We start from the raw sequence: 15,126 nt of genomic DNA, 5'->3' as shown, positions 1-15,126 counted from the left end.
CTGTTAATTGGGAATACTTTTAAGTAGCATGGAAGAATAATTTGCAACTATATGTATTTGTTCTCATGTACGCATTCATTCAACAAGTGTTCTATTAAGTGCCTACTGTGTGCCAGGCTTGGTTCTAGGTCCTGGGCATACAACAATGTCCATTTTAGACATTTGTTTCTAAAAGCCATCTTGCAATAGTGATCACCTTCAGTAAGTAAAAGTGCTGAAAGAGCCTTGGTCCCTGGTGCAAATGCAAACATCACCATTAGTTATTGATTGGCTCTAATTTTTAAAACCTTTTCTTTGGGCAAAGAACTTTTTCTAATTGCTTCTTCCTATTTTTAGCCAGTAATATTTAGTTTGGTAGCAGAACATTTAAGGACTTAAGAAAAAAAACAATAGATCAACACGGGACGCCTGGGTGGCTCAGTCGGTTAAGCATCTGCCTTCAGCTCAGGTCATGATCCCTGAGTCCTTGCTCAGCAGGGAGCCTGCTTCTCCCTCTGTCTGCCACTCACCCTGCTTGTGCTCTCTCTCTCTCCCTGACAAATAAATAAAATCTTTAAAAAAAAAAAAGTCGACCCACAATAGGTCGACTTAATATATATTAGGTAATGGATAAAAAGCTAGATAACCAAGCAGTTGACAAGGAGCCATTCTTCTAATCAAACTGATGATGTCACTGGAGAAAAGGTCAGTTGGAACCTGATGCCTGGCAGTTACAGGGAGCTGTGGCTAGGGAAAGGGTACTCAGGAACCGCGCTGGAGCCCTTAACCCCAAAGCAGCTAGCATCACATGTCCAGGCCTGGGTACCAGAGACACAGGACATCCTTGCAACTAACAGGGTGATCCAAAATGGAGAAAGACAGGCCCCCACAGTTGATGACCCCTGCATCGGTGAAAGCCATCATTTCAAAGATTGAGGCTGCCCAGTTAACACGGGCTCAGGAGGTAACACCTGAAATGAAGGAGTCACCCTTCTATTGGGATCTGATGTGGAGACTGGGATCTGATCCTAGATTGGGGCAAGTGTCCAGCTCTGGGCCTTCAGGGGTCGTGGGATCCTCAGCAAGCTGGGTTTGCAGACAGATTAATCCAAAATATCCATCTTCTAGACTTGGCCTCTAAAGGGCGAGCTGGAATGAAACCACCCCCGCGAGACAGGGCACAGGAAGGGAACAGCCCATAAGGATGGCCCTGAGACACATAGTGATAGGTCTTAGCAGGGCAAGAAGAGGGGCCCAGAGTTCCTGATTCAGGTCTGTTCTTGGCCACCTGTCAGAATCCTTCACACTAAGCCCTAGAAGCTTACAGGGAAATGGCCAAAGGCTGAAATCACCCTCACACGAGCCTCTAGTGCATATTTTTTATGGGAGCCTCTGATCCTAAGGGTTTCTTAGGGCCTCATTTTTTCAGTCTGTTGCTTTTGGATCCTATTGAGATGTCCAGAAGTCCCTAGAAAATTTTGAAATTCTGAAGGAATGTGTGCTCTGGATTTTTAGTATTCTCTCCCTTCCTGACCTGGTCTTAATCATCAAAGTGACACTAAGAAGAGCTAACACTTATTTTATGTGCCAGGCACTGTCCTAAGTACTTTACAAATATTAATTCATTTAATCTTTACAAAAACTCTGTGACGTTGGTACCATAACGATCCCCAGTTTACAAGTAAGAACACTAAGGCCCCAAGAGGTGAACCGACTTGTCTGAGATCACACTACCAGGACATGGTATCTGGCGCCAGAGATCACACCCCTAAACAGTACAATCTACTGCCTCCCATATAGGATATTTCTTCCCAGCTCTCAGACATCTTGGACAACGTCAACTGTGTCATCAACCGCTTCCAGGAAGAATTGGGATATGATTTAAAAGAAAAGGCAAAATCTGACCAGACAGAGCAAAAGGGCAAGAACAGATTCATCTTGCTGGAGAAAATTGCCTCCTTCTCCAAAGATGCTAAGGCCAAAGAGAAGCACTTGTACGAAATTCTCCGCTGGCTGGGTGACTGGGGTGAGTTTGCAGCCTGGGTGCCCCAGGGCGGGCACTTCCCCGCTGGACACTGGTTCCACGCTCACTCCTGTCTCCTCCTTTCCCCACCCCAGGCCAGCTCTCACTGGGAGGGGAATGTGGGGCAGCAGGTGCAGTGCCTCCCCACTGAGACCTTCCCCCGCTCCTGTCACAATGATCACATCCACTCCCCAGAGGGAAAAACATGTAATTGTCCAGAACATAGTAGATTGTGACATTAGCTGCATGTGTGATGAAGCTAAGTCACAGGTCCACTGCGACATCTCATTTTTTAGCAGGGCTGAAACTAAATTCAAGCCCATGCTGTTTTATTTTATTTTTAATTTTTCCAGATTTATTGAGATGTAATTGACAAATAACATTGTGTAATTTAGAGTGTACAATGCATTGATTTGATAGACATATATGTTGTGCAAGGCTTGTCACAATCAGGGTAGTTAACACGTCCATCATCTCACAAGTTACCCACCCCCCCTTTTTTTCTGGTGAGAACAATTAAGATCTACTCTCTTAGCAAATTACAAGCATACAGTATGGTATTGTTAGTATAGTCACCACACTGTATATTAGATCCCCAGAACTTTTTTATTTTATAACTGAAACTTTGTACCCTTTGGCCAACATTTCCCCATTTCCCGCACCCCCCGGTAACCACCATCTACTGTCTTTCTGTGAGTTCAGCACTTTAGATTCCACATGTAAGTGAGATCATATAGTGTTTGTCTTTCTTTGTCTGACTTATTTCACTTGGCATAATACCCTCAAGGTCCATCCATGTTGTGACAAATGGCAGGATTTCCTTTGTTATGACTGAATAATATTTCATTGTATAAAGGTACCTGGCTGGCTCAGTCGGAAGAGCATGTGACTCTTGACCTCAGGGTCATGAGTTCAAGCCCCACGTTGGGGGTAGAGATTACTTAAATAAATAAACTAAAAAAATAAATATTTCATTGTATATACCACATTTTCTTTAACCACTCATAGATCAACTGACACTTAGCTTGGTTTTATATCTCAGCTCTTGTGAATAATGTTTCAGTGAACACGGGCATACAGATATCTCTTGGAGGTAGTGTTCCATTCCTTTTTTTTTTTTTTTTTTTTTTTTAAAGATTTTATTTATTTATTTAACAGAGAGAGAGACACAGCGAGAGAGGGAACACAAGCAGGGGGAGGGGGAGGGGGAGAAGCAGGCTTCCCGCGGAGCAGGGAGCCCGATGCGGGGCTCGATCCCAGGACCTGGAATCACAACCCGAGCCGAAGGCAGACGCTTAACGACTGAGCCACCCAGGCGCCCCGGTAGTGTTCCATTTCTTTTGGACATATATCCAGAAGTGGGTTTGTGGGATCATATGGTAATTGTATTTTTAATTTTTAGAAAATCCTGCATACTGTTTTCCAAAATGGTCGTACCAATTTATATTCCTACCAGCTGTGCACAAGGGTCCCCTTTTCTCCACATCCTCACCAACACTTGTTATCTCTTGTCTTTTTCATAATAGTCATCCTATCAGGTATGAGGTAATATTTCGTTGTGGTTTTAAATTGTGCTTCCCTGACGATGAGTGACATTGAGCACCTTTTCATGTACCTGTTGGTCATTTGTAGGTCGTCTTTAGAAAATGTCTCTTCAGGTCCTTTGCCTTTTTTTTCTTTCATATACGTATTTAATCATAGGGTTGAAAGGAATCATAAATATAATCTGGCTCTTCATCCTTAATATTACAAATGAGAAAATTAAAAATAACAAAAGAAGTGTGTCCAAATTGGTGTCTTTTAAATGCGTCATCTCTAATGTTAGTGTGCCCTCGATATCTCTCAGGATACATATTTTAATATTTGTCTGGTGCTGTTGGCCCCTGCCTCCTGCTCTCCCTCCCTTCAGGGCCATTGACCCTTGTCACTTTCACTAAACTTTCTTTACAACTTCAGGAGACACCATACCCTTGTGGGTAAAATTACTTGCTGTGGAGGAGATGTGCGTCCATCTCCACCATTTAGTAGATGTGTGAACTTAGTCAAGCCATTTGATTTTTCTGCGCAGCTGTTTCCTCATCCTTGGAGTAGTTGGTCCCGCCCTGGCCAGGCCCACACTGACAGGTGTTTGGCATGGACACATTTATCAGCACAGCAGGGGACACACATTCACCTGCTTTCCTGAACTCCAGGACAACGCTGAGAGTTAGCACCTGTACGTAGTTTTCTCCCCAAGTCGATAGGCTGCCCGGTAACTGATTCTGTGCCGTGTACATTTAAACCAGTTCGGAATGTGTTGCAGCTAGTGCTGTAAATTTGATCAAAGGGATGTGGGTATGACTCTTGCACAGTCACGGAGTAGCTACGGTTGGGCAGTTTAGTTGTCGTCACTTTTCAAGGGCCCACCTTCTGGAAGCTGTGTGCTTGCATCGTGAAGGGAAAGATCTCTGGGAACAGGCCATCCTCCTTTGGTTTTTATCATGGCTTCTGTGTGGCCTTTGCCCGTTTTTTAATTGGATTATTTGTTTTGTTCACTGTTGAGTTGTATGAGCTTCTTCTTTTGGATGTTGACCCCGTATCAGATAAACAGTTTGCAAATATTTCCTCCCATTCTGTAGATTGCCTTTTTCATTTTGTTGATCCTTTCTTTTACTGTACAGAAACTTTTTAGTTTGATGTAGTCCCGCTTGTTTATATTTGCTTCTGTTGCCTTTGCTTTTGGTGTTACATCCACAAAATAAGCCAGGACCAACGTCAAGAAGCTTTTTCAGGTCTTACATTTAAGTCTTTAATCCTTTTCAGGTTAATTTTTGTGAATGGTGTAAGACAGGGGTCTAATTTGCATATGAATGTCCAGGTTTACCAACATCACCCATTGAAGAGCCATCCTTCACCCATTGTGTATTCTTGGCTTGCTTGTCAAATATTAGTTGCCCATTCTTCCTGCTCAGCAGGGAGTCTGCTTCTCCCCCTCCCTCTGCCTCTCCCTCCTGCTCAAGCTTTCTCTCTCCCTCTCAAATAAATAAATAAAATCTTAAAAAAAAAAAAAATACTAGTTGCCCATTAATGCATGGGTTTATTTCTGGGTTCTTGATTCTATTCCATTTGTCTGTGTATCTCTTTTTATGCCAATACCATATTGTCTTGATTACTATAGCTTTGTAACATAGTTTGAAATCAGATAATATGATGCCTCCAGCTTTGTTCTTTTTCTCCAGATTGCTCTGGCTATTTGGGGCCTTTTGTGGTTCTATATGAATTTTAGGATTGTTTATTCTGTTTCTGTGAAAAATGCCATTGGGATTTTGATAGAGATTTCACTGAATCTATAGATAGCTCTAAGATGGTAGTATGAACATTTTAAACAATATTGTCTTCTAATCCATGAACGTGGAGTATCTTTCCATTTCTATGTGTCTTCTTCAATTTCTTCTATCAACATCTTACAGTTTCCAGTGTAGAGATCCTTCACCTCCCTGGTTAAATTTATTCCTAAGTATATTATTGTTTTTGATGCTGTTGTAAATGGGATTATTGTCTTTCTTTTTCAGATAGTTTATTGTTAGCATACAGAATTGCAACTGATTTTTTTTTTTAATTCTTATTTATTTATTTGACAGAGAGAGAGAGAGAGAGAGAGACAGCGAAAGAGGGAACACAAGCAGGGGGAGTGGGAGAGGGAGAAGCAGGCTCCTGGCTGAGCAGGGAGCCTGATGCGGGGCTCGATCCCAGGACCCTGGGATCATGACCTGAGCCGAAGGCAGCCGCTTAACGACTGAGCCACCCAGGCACCCCTGCAACTGATTTTTAAAGAGAACTTTATTTTTATTTATTTATTTGGGGAGAGAGAGAGTGTGTGCATGTGTGGCTGCAGACAGGGGGAGGGGCAGAAGGAGAGGGAGAGAGAGAATCCCCAGCAGGCTCCACGCCCAGTGTGGAGCCCGATGTGGGGCTCAATCCCACAGCCCTGAGATCGTGACCTGAGCCAAAATCAAGAGTCGGATGCTTAACTGACTGAGCCACTCAGGTGCCCCAAAATGCAACTGATTTTTGTATGCTGATTTTGTATCCTGCAACTGTACTGATTTTGTTAGTTCTAACAGGTTTTTTTTGGTGGAGCACACCAGATAGTGTATAGAGGAACCCACAGGTGATATTCAAAGTCCTTAATGACCCTGACTTCATGGGCACTGGGCCAAATAGCACTGATGCCAACTGTAAACAATTGGTATAACCACTTGAGTGTGGACCAACTATACGCAGCCCTAGAGCCAGGTGCTACCCCCATTAAGATCAGAGTTATGCCTTCACAAGACCTTACTCTGCTCTGAGGTTCGGCAGATGCTGCAATGTTGGAGTAAGAGGGTATAGGGATGTGCCCCACCCCACTTCGCACTGCCCTGCCCCCAAGGAGCTCTCAGTTTTGTGGTCCTTCAGCTGCCCCCAAGAACTAAGCAGGGTTGTTCACTCCAGTTAATTCATTTAACTGTCCATATACCAGACTAGGCAATGGGGATAGAGCAATAACAAGGCAGACACATCCCTGGCCCTTAGAGGTAAACAACAACACAGTGTAATGTCTCTTGCATATTTTCTACACAGCTGGCTTCATGTTAATCATTTCACATGTATTATCTCATTTAATCCCCACCCAACCCTTTTATAGGCACGTATGCTGAGGCTCAGAGAAATAAGTTACTTACCCAACATCACACAGCTAGTAAGAGGTGAATCCAATCCAACCTCAAAGCCTGCTGGTATAACCCCATTGCTATGGGACTCCTTGGGGCTCCCTAGAGGACAGATTGCACTCAGCCTGTACCCTCCACTCCCTTTCCAGGTGACAATCTGACCTATGAGCTCAGGAACAGGAAGGGTAAGGAGGAAGAGAAAGCTCTGGGTGAATGGATCGAGGTGATGGAGAAGGCATTACCTCTCTCCCTCATTGCCACCAAAGGAGGCATCGAGTCTCTCATTTCCCTTTGCTCTACTCTCATTGAAAGACAAAAGAAAAGGACACAAAGTAGGTTGCAGGAGCAGCCGGGGGGGGGGGGGGGGGGGGGGCGGGGCGCGGAGGTTGGGGGGTAAATGCCACCTCAGGGGAAGAAGTCACATACTGGGGTCTATGGGGGTCTTTCTGACTCTCCTCCATAAGAAAAGCCTTATCTGAGATGGAGGGGCAGCAGTGAGGTGTTGGGGTGTTAAACCCAAGCTGAGCACTGAGCAGTTCTGAGCTGTGGTGGGAGGAGTAATGTGGAGACAGGTCCCTGTTGGTGCTTCCTGGGGCTGTAGCCTCATGCAGGTCCTGGGGATCAAGGCTAGAAAGCCAGAAAGGCTAAATGGAGTTTATAGCTAGAGCCTGAAAAACATCCCTTCCTTTCTCCAAAGCCAGCTGCAGAGCCAAGAAGTCTAGCAAGACTCAGCCAGAGGCCCTTTCAGAACCTTCTCAATTGTGGCTGCTCCAGAAATGGTCAGTCAACAACACAGCTCAACCTTGAAATTTTACTTGTATGAGCACTAGAAGGGACCTGAAATTATTGAACTCCTCCTACCTTTTGTAGATGAGAACATTAAAGCTCAGAGAAGAGAAAGGACCACAAAACGAAACAAAAAAACTGTGGCAAAACCAGACCCCACACTTAGGTTTTCTGGCTTCTTAATCTTACTCAAGAGCATGGGCTTCACAGTCAGATGGACTTGAGTTTGAATCCCATGTGCCAATTTCTGGCTGTGTGACTTTGAGCAAGTTGTTTCATCTTTCTGAACCTCATTCTCTTCATATACAAAGTGAGGAGCACCCCGCCCAAGAGCAGGGTTCCACTGGGTCTGAGGCATCTGGCACCAGGCTTAGAACATGCTCAGGGCTTAATAAGCAGTAGTCACATTAGTGTTTTGTCATTGCTTCTCATGGCCAGGATCCTTATCAAGCAAGATCAATAGTTGGGGGAGGGAAGAAGCAGGGAAGGGTGGATAAGGAGGAGACAGTCTCTCCTACAATCCTTAGCACATCAAGTCTTGAAATATAGTTATTTGTATATTCATTTCCCTGCTAGATTATAAACTCCTGGAGGGCAAAGGCTGTGTTTTATTCGTTTCTTCTAAGGAATTAGTTATTGAGCACTTACTAGGTACCTGGTACTGTGCTTGCCACTAAACATGCATGATCTAGTGAAGTCCTATGAGTAGATGCTGTGGTTATCCCCATTTTTCAGAAACAGAGGCACTGAGAAGTTAGGAAACTTGCCTAAAGCAAGTAGTAAGGGTGGGATTCAAGCCCAAGTTATATGATTCCAGAATTCAAGCTCTGAATCACTAGGCCATATGGCCTCTCTGACAATATTAGTTAAATGCTAGCTTGACTTCAATACCATTTAATTTCATATACCCTTTAGCCCCTCATCCAAAGTTAGCCAAAGTTTTTTCTGTCAGTGTTATTTGTCAAATGGGCAAGTGAATGGATGATCCAAGATAATCACTCTAGCTGCCCTACATATGTAGATCAAGGGGATACCACTATGACCATGACCCAGCCCTGAGGAGCTGAGGTCTATGAACTGGTTTGAACAGAGTGCACAGTCTGTGTTTATGTGCATTTTCTTGGGGAGGAGGTCCAGTCAAAGGAGTTTCATCAAAGTATCAAAGGAGTTCATGACCCCCCAAATGGAAAAAGACATTAGTCATTAAAAAACCCAACATGTGAACAGTTGCAGAACCATGTGATAAATTCTCTACATAGTCTAGTGGTAACAGGAAAGGGAAACAAAGCTTCTGAGGTGATCTGGAATCTAAGTACCAGGTAGGCTTCCAGAGTTTGGGTAGTTGGCAGTAGGGAGCCAAACATGGATACTGAGGCTGAGAAGTAGCATGATTAGAAAAGTAACTTTACTCCAGGGAAATATGTAGGATCAGAAGTACATTGAACTGAGTTGAACTGAATTGAATAGTTTCAGGCCCCATGGGCCCTGTAGGTGTCATGGAGCTGGCAGACCCTGATGGGAAAGCTCTGGGCAAGCTCTGAGCCTGGCAGAGACCTCTCCCGACAACATCTCCCTGGCCTCACGTATTGCCTCAGTTCCTTATTCTTGCCAAAGGCCTAAGAGGGTTGGATGGGGAATTTGGCCAAGCAGGGGGTAGAGAATCAGTGTAGTCTGTGGCACCCATTGGATGTTGCCTTTGTTCTCTCTACCTCTCCTAGTACCCAAACACACCTTCTGGCAGGGCTGGTGGGAACAAAGCCCCCCCATATCTGCATCCTACCCTCAGCCACTGAGCCCAGAGCAGATGCTCCAGGACAAGCATACTACGTGCACAAAGGTCTCTGAGGTGACGTCCATGTTGCAGGAGCTCCTGGACTCCACCATGTTCAACCAGGGGGAGGTCAGAGCCATCAGGTACATGTCTGCTGTGGTGGAGAATCTCAACAAGGCCTTGACCCTCCAGCACAAGGAGAACAGTAACCTGGAGACCAAATACAGGAACCTGGAAATAGAGATGACCAAAGAACTCAGCAGCCAGAGGCTCTACTTCCAGAATTCCCTCAAAGTTCTCCAGAACAAGAGGGATGCCCTACTAAAGCAGGTGGAAATTCTAGGGGGAAAATACCATGACCTTCTCCTGATAAAGCATGCCTTAGAGTTCCAGCTGAAGAAGGCTCAGTCTGCTAGAGATCAAGCAGAAGAACCGGCCAAGATCTTGGTCGACTCCCTGGGCCCCCCTGAGAAAGAGACCCTCCCAAAGAAAGAAACAGTCATGGAGGAAACCCAACAGGAAGCCAAGAAGGAGTGGTTGTTTTTGTCACTGCCCCCAGGTTCCATGGCCACAGCCTGGGACAGTGGTACTAGGCCTTCAACGTCCCAGCCACTTTCCACCATGACCACACATTCAAGGATTGCAGATGTGTACAGCAGCAAGGACACTGAACGTCTCCAGCCCGTGTTGCTGTCCCCGGTGGATCACAAGTCTCCTAAGAAATGGGAAGGACCTGTGGCAGAGAGCCCAGGCCACCAAGTCAAAGACCAGAAGGACTTCCAGAAAGCAGCCCAGGAGAAGGAAGAACTCCAAATTAAGTCCCATATTGGGATGCAGCTGTCCCCAGAGAGCTCCAAGAAGGTGGCCTTGGAGAGCAAGGTGGAGCACTGGGAAGAGGAACTCAGCTGGGAGAGGCAGAGGCAGCTGTGGCTGGAGGAGGAGGCCATGTGGCTGCAGCGGCAGAAGAAATGGGCCCTGCGAGAGCAGGAGCATCAGGAGAAGCTGCAGCAGTGGGAGATGGAGGAGGCGGCAAGGGAGCAGCAGCAGAGGTTGGGCCAGCAGGAGAAGGTGCAAGGGGGCCCACAGAGAGAGCCGGAGCGGTCGGGGGAGGACATGGACAGGATGATCTTCACAACCACTGGGCGGTGGAAGGACTTAGAGAAGGCATCACTGGTGCCTCCCCCAAGCCGGGCCCAGTCTGCTCACCAAGTCAGGAGGCCACACTGGCCCAGGTCCCCTAATACCCAGCAGCTTGCCCGCAGAAACCAGAGGAACCTGAGTTCCGCCAAGTCTACCCAGAAACCATGGGCCTCCCAGGTTCCCACGAAGCCCAAGAAATCGGCCTCCTTCCCCGTCACACGGACATCCAGCCAAAAGGTGTCCCGGCCTCCCTTGCAAATCTCCCCGGTAGCTCTTAAGGGGAAAGTATACCACATGGACGCAGAGGCCCTGAGGAAGAACCTGCAGCTCCTGAGTGAGGAGGCTGAGCTGGGGCTGCCCCACTCCCTGCGCAGCACGGCGCTGGAGCTCACCACCACCACCATGGAGTGGAGCGTGCTCCGGCTGCAGTGCCTGTGCCATAGGTACATCCTGTACAGGCGCTGCCAGAGCCTCCGGTAGGTACTCCCTGGCACCCACGCCCACCGCGTGTGTGGGCAGAGCCAACACCCAAACGGAGAGGAGGAGCGCAGGGCAAATGGGGATGGCGAGGTCCCCTGAGGGAGGGGACTGGCAAAGGGTGTCTGACCTTGGGGCCTTGGGAGGTCAGGCACTTGCATGTACACTCTGCTCTTTCCATCGTGGGCTTTTCCTCTAAGCCCGCTTTTTTATTTCTTCCTCTCTTCCCTTCGCCCTGTCCATAATGTACCTACTATGCTCCCCTGCTTGCCTTACTCTCTTCCTGTTTCCGGCCAGGCCCTGAGGCTCCTCACCTGCCACCACCTCGCACTTCTCTGCCTCCTGTTTTCCTCGGCTCTCACCAAGCTCTGTTGCTCTTAACAGACTTGCGGGAGCAGGAGGCTCTTTTCACCCACTAAGTCACTTCCCTTGTTTCCCAGACAGGAAGCGATCAACCACATACAAGTCATGCGAGAAACTGGGACTACCTACAAGGCCCAGAACCTCTACATCTTCCTGGAAAACATCGACCACCTGCAGAACCTCTGGCTGCAGACCTGGGCAGACAAGCAGAAGGACCTGGAGGAGAAGCACAGAGAGTGTCTGAGCAGCATGGCGACCATGTTCCCCAAGGTGGGCCTCCCCTGCCAGGGGTCAGTGCCACCAGGAGGGACAGGGCCAGGAAGTGAGCCAATGGGGCTGTGGGGCGGGCCTGGGGGCAGGGCAGCAGAAGGGAACTAAGAGGGCAGGTGAAAGCCTCGGAGCTAGGAGGAGGCGAAGGCTGGAGGCGCCTGAGTGGGAGGAAGGGCAGCTTTCCAGTTTCCGTATATGGGGGAGGCTGGGAGAGAGAGAGAAGCCCTCAAAAAGAGCTGTAGAAGAAAGACTTTTCTGGAGAGGGGAGGCAGCTGGACCCTGCAGTCCCGGCTTCGTGCTCAAGTTCTCCCTCCCTCATGGGTCCCTCTGCCCCTGCCCCTGTGGGTTCTGGTTGCTCTCTCGGCTTGGTCACAGCTGTCTTTTGCACCCACATGCTCGGTTCTCACTACATTGGTTTTGAGGGTGAGAAGGAAAGGGACCGTATGACAGTTCTCTGGGTGGCTGGAAGGGTTCCCTCAGCTCCTCACGCAATGCCAGAAAAAGATACCCAGAGCATTCTAGGCACAACTTGGCCTCACGTCATGAACCCTGAGTGCTCTCTCGAGTTCCCGTTGCTCTGGTTTCCTTTAGTTTTTTTCCTCTCTGTTTCGCTCACTGTCCAGCTTCTCCACAACAAAGGAGTAAACAGGAACTAACCTAGCAAATAATAATTCAAGGAATTTTTAGGAAATTTGATACTTGGGGGTCCCAGGGGTCTCTGATTGGAGGGGTTCCCTGGGGCTTACCTTCTCTTCTCAGCCCTGAGTTAGGCTGTGCTCTAGAGAGGGGATACATGCCTGTCTCCCTGATGCCTCTCTGCTGGTTCCTCTAGCTCCAGCTGGAGTGGAACATTCATCTGCACACTCCCGTGATCACCAACCCAAAGTCGAGGAAAAACAAGCCACCCTCCTCCTTTCTCCGGCGCATCCACTCCTGTGGTCCCTCCTGCAAGCAGTCCCCAGAGCACTTTACATCCAAGCACTGGGAATGTGTGCCCCTGCGCCTGGCCCGGTATGTGCAGGGAAGCTGACGGGCAGCCTGCAGGATGGGTGGGGAGACAGGGAGCAGACTGGGGGTGGCCAGACTGGGGAGACCGGCAGCTTGGTTAGGGCACAGACAGGCCAAGCTCACCTCATGAGTTGCAAGATGCCTGTCTCCTCAGCCGCCCTGCTCAGCTCTGGCCATTGGCCCAGATGGGTGTGTGTGTGTGTGTGTGCGTGCGTGTGTGTGTGTGTGTGTGTGTGTGTGTGTGTGTGTGTGTTATGAGATGATGTAGGCTTCAGAAGCCAGCCCGGCCAAGTAGGTTTCAAACTGCAACTGAAAGATTCTGAGGACCCACAGCTGAGAGCTTAGAACCATCTCTGCCCTGAGCATTGTTGGTCCAGCACCTGCTATTGATCTGCCCATATAAACAAGCCTGATACCTTCCCACCGTGTAACCTCCAGGCTCAGAAAGAGCTACCATGAGCTTCTGGGTGGTCAAGAAGACCCACATCCTCCCCTAGTGTGGTCCTCTGCCGGGCAGCCCTGGGGCACGTGCCTGGAAGAACAGAGGCTATCCCGGCATTCTTCTAGCAGCTCCTCAGCCAGAGGAGCCCCAGGGAGGTGAGGCTTAGGGTTAAGGGGAAGAGAGGTGACAGGACGGTGGTGACAACTATTTGAGAGGGAACAAAAACAAGACCTGATGTTTTGGGCCTTACAGCTTTGGAGAGCTTGTTGCTTCTCCATCTCCCTCTGTGTATCTAACTCTTTGTCTCTTTCTACGCTTTCAACCTCCACACCCCAGCCAACAGGAGAACCAGATGGAGGCCATCTGGAGAACTGACGTGGCCTCCTCCAGTCACCCAATAGAAAAGAGGACTCCCCCCAACCTGCCCTGGGACCAGCTAGGAGGGTGCCCAGACATTCCCTGGCTGTTGGCCTTGGATGTGCATTCTTCCTACCGCAGAAGCTTAAGGTCCCTCAAGGCCTGGTAAGGTGCAAGCCTGGATGGTTAATCTGGATTCGGGGAGACCTTCCCACCAAGGGCAGGGGCCAGAGTGCATACTGTCTCTGTCCAACTGCCCAAGAGATCTCTTTCCAGACATTCATAACAACCTCATTTATTGTACCACATCAGACAGAGGGATGCTCACCTGCCTCATCAGCCATCAGCTTGGGTCCCCATGCCACCATTCTAGTTCTCTCAGAGGACTTTACGTAGTGTCTCAGAAGATCGCTACACAAGTCTTAACTTCCCACTTGTTGCCTGAGCTGCACATGAATTGGCTCAGGAGGTGAATTCTGCTCTAGGCCTGGGGGTGGTTCTCAAGGAGAACCAGGTGCAGGAATGGAGAGATGAGGGAGACCAAGAATCCCGTGATGAACCTGAGACTCGGGCTTGGGCCTGTCTTTGGCATTCTCATTTCCTTACTGCCTTGTTTCCGGGAAGAGCAGCTGAGGGGAAGAGGTGGGACTCAGTGGGCCAACAAGAGGCTTTTCTAGTTAGGAAGGTTCAACTCTCCTTTGCCTCTCTGGGCTTGAAGATGTCACTTGTTGAAGACTCAAGCCTCTTTCAAGGAGCCTTTTAAGATTTTTAGAACCAATCCCAGCTGCCTCTTGCGGCCCTGGCCCTGCCCCAATTACAGATCTTTGACAGGGAGAGGGCACTGATGCCTGCCAGTCTAGCTCTAACCAGAACCAAGGCTGTAAGATGTTGCTGCTGTCCTGTCCTCCAGACGGGGACTTATAGAGAAGACAGGATGACATGTAACATCAAACGAGGCTGGTCCTTGGCTCTGCTTCTGCTCTGAAGTGGGCCCGAGGGTCCCAGCTAGTACATAGACACCTGGTTTCCAGTTCCTGGAGAATGGCTAAGAGGTATGTGTGTGTCTGTACATGTGTATGTTGTCAGCTGAGTTGGAGAAAGCAAACAGAATTAATTGAGAGTAACCAAACAACACTGTGGCAGAACTCAGGAACCCAGGGGTCAGCTGGGGCCCCGCCCCGCTAAGATTTGGCTAAACTTGCCCAAGGCACCCCCCATAGTAGAGTCTCTTCTCCCCGAGCTCCTCCTCTCTCTGCATCCCTGCCAGGGCCTGGGCTTTGCTTGGCATCTGTTTGAACCTAAGGCCCCAACCCCTTTGTTCTTCCCACACACATAAATATGTGTACATAAATATCAAGAATACACACTCCACTTGACCCTTGAAAATTTAGGGGGGGTGGTGGTGATGGGGAAAAGGATTCACAGTGAACAGCACAAAACAACAGCCTCCTTTCTTCCCCCCTCTCTCTGGCATAACATGCAAAACTCAAAGACTCCTTCCTATCTCCTGCAGAGCTGTTCCACCCACACCCAGGCCTCCACTGGGATCTGAGCTTCAGGCTTACGCACTTATCAAAATATTGTTCTCGGCAAAGACAGCTTCCCCTTTCCAGGGGAATTTAGGTGAATACAATTTTCTTCCCCCCTTTCTTAACTCCATACAAGTTTATTCAGTGTATCATACTATCAGGTGTAGAGACAAAGCCCTGCTTCTTCTGTCTTGCTCCACATCCCAGGTGGGTGCCCCCTCCCTGTGTGTCAGGCTGGTCCTGGATGGTTCAGTGCGGGGGCTCCCCGCGTTGTCTTGGGACCCCATTAT

At 48.4% G+C, this 15,126-nt stretch overlaps 1 protein-coding gene across 1 annotated transcript; it reads left to right on the top strand.

The window, feature by feature from the left end:
• The first annotated feature begins 847 nt into the window (after positions 1 to 847).
• Positions 848 to 13,586, top strand: FAM186B (family with sequence similarity 186 member B). Its single transcript, XM_078074171.1, has 6 exons — positions 848 to 943; positions 1,780 to 2,005; positions 9,198 to 10,866; positions 11,308 to 11,500; positions 12,333 to 12,511; positions 13,287 to 13,586. The coding sequence occupies exons 1-6, from the start codon at positions 848 to 850 to the stop codon at positions 13,474 to 13,476; spliced, it is 2,553 nt and encodes an 850-aa protein (XP_077930297.1). The 3' UTR covers positions 13,477 to 13,586.
• The last annotated feature ends 1,540 nt before the right edge of the window (positions 13,587 to 15,126 follow it).

Source organism: Halichoerus grypus, chromosome 6 (genome assembly GCF_964656455.1).
Source record: "Halichoerus grypus chromosome 6, mHalGry1.hap1.1, whole genome shotgun sequence".
Classification (NCBI taxonomy): Eukaryota; Metazoa; Chordata; class Mammalia; order Carnivora; family Phocidae; genus Halichoerus; species Halichoerus grypus.
This window is presented reverse-complemented; position numbering and strand designations above follow the sequence as displayed.

Coding starts and splice junctions, on each gene's coding strand:
- FAM186B (XM_078074171.1), top strand. CDS start 848: ATGGAGAAAGACAGGCCCCCACAGTTGATGACCCCTGCATCGGTGAAA. Junction 944..1,779: donor AGTTAACACGGGCTCAGGAG/GTAACACCTGAA, acceptor CCTCCCATATAG/GATATTTCTTCCCAGCTCTC. Junction 11,501..12,332: donor TGGCGACCATGTTCCCCAAG/GTGGGCCTCCCC, acceptor TGGTTCCTCTAG/CTCCAGCTGGAGTGGAACAT.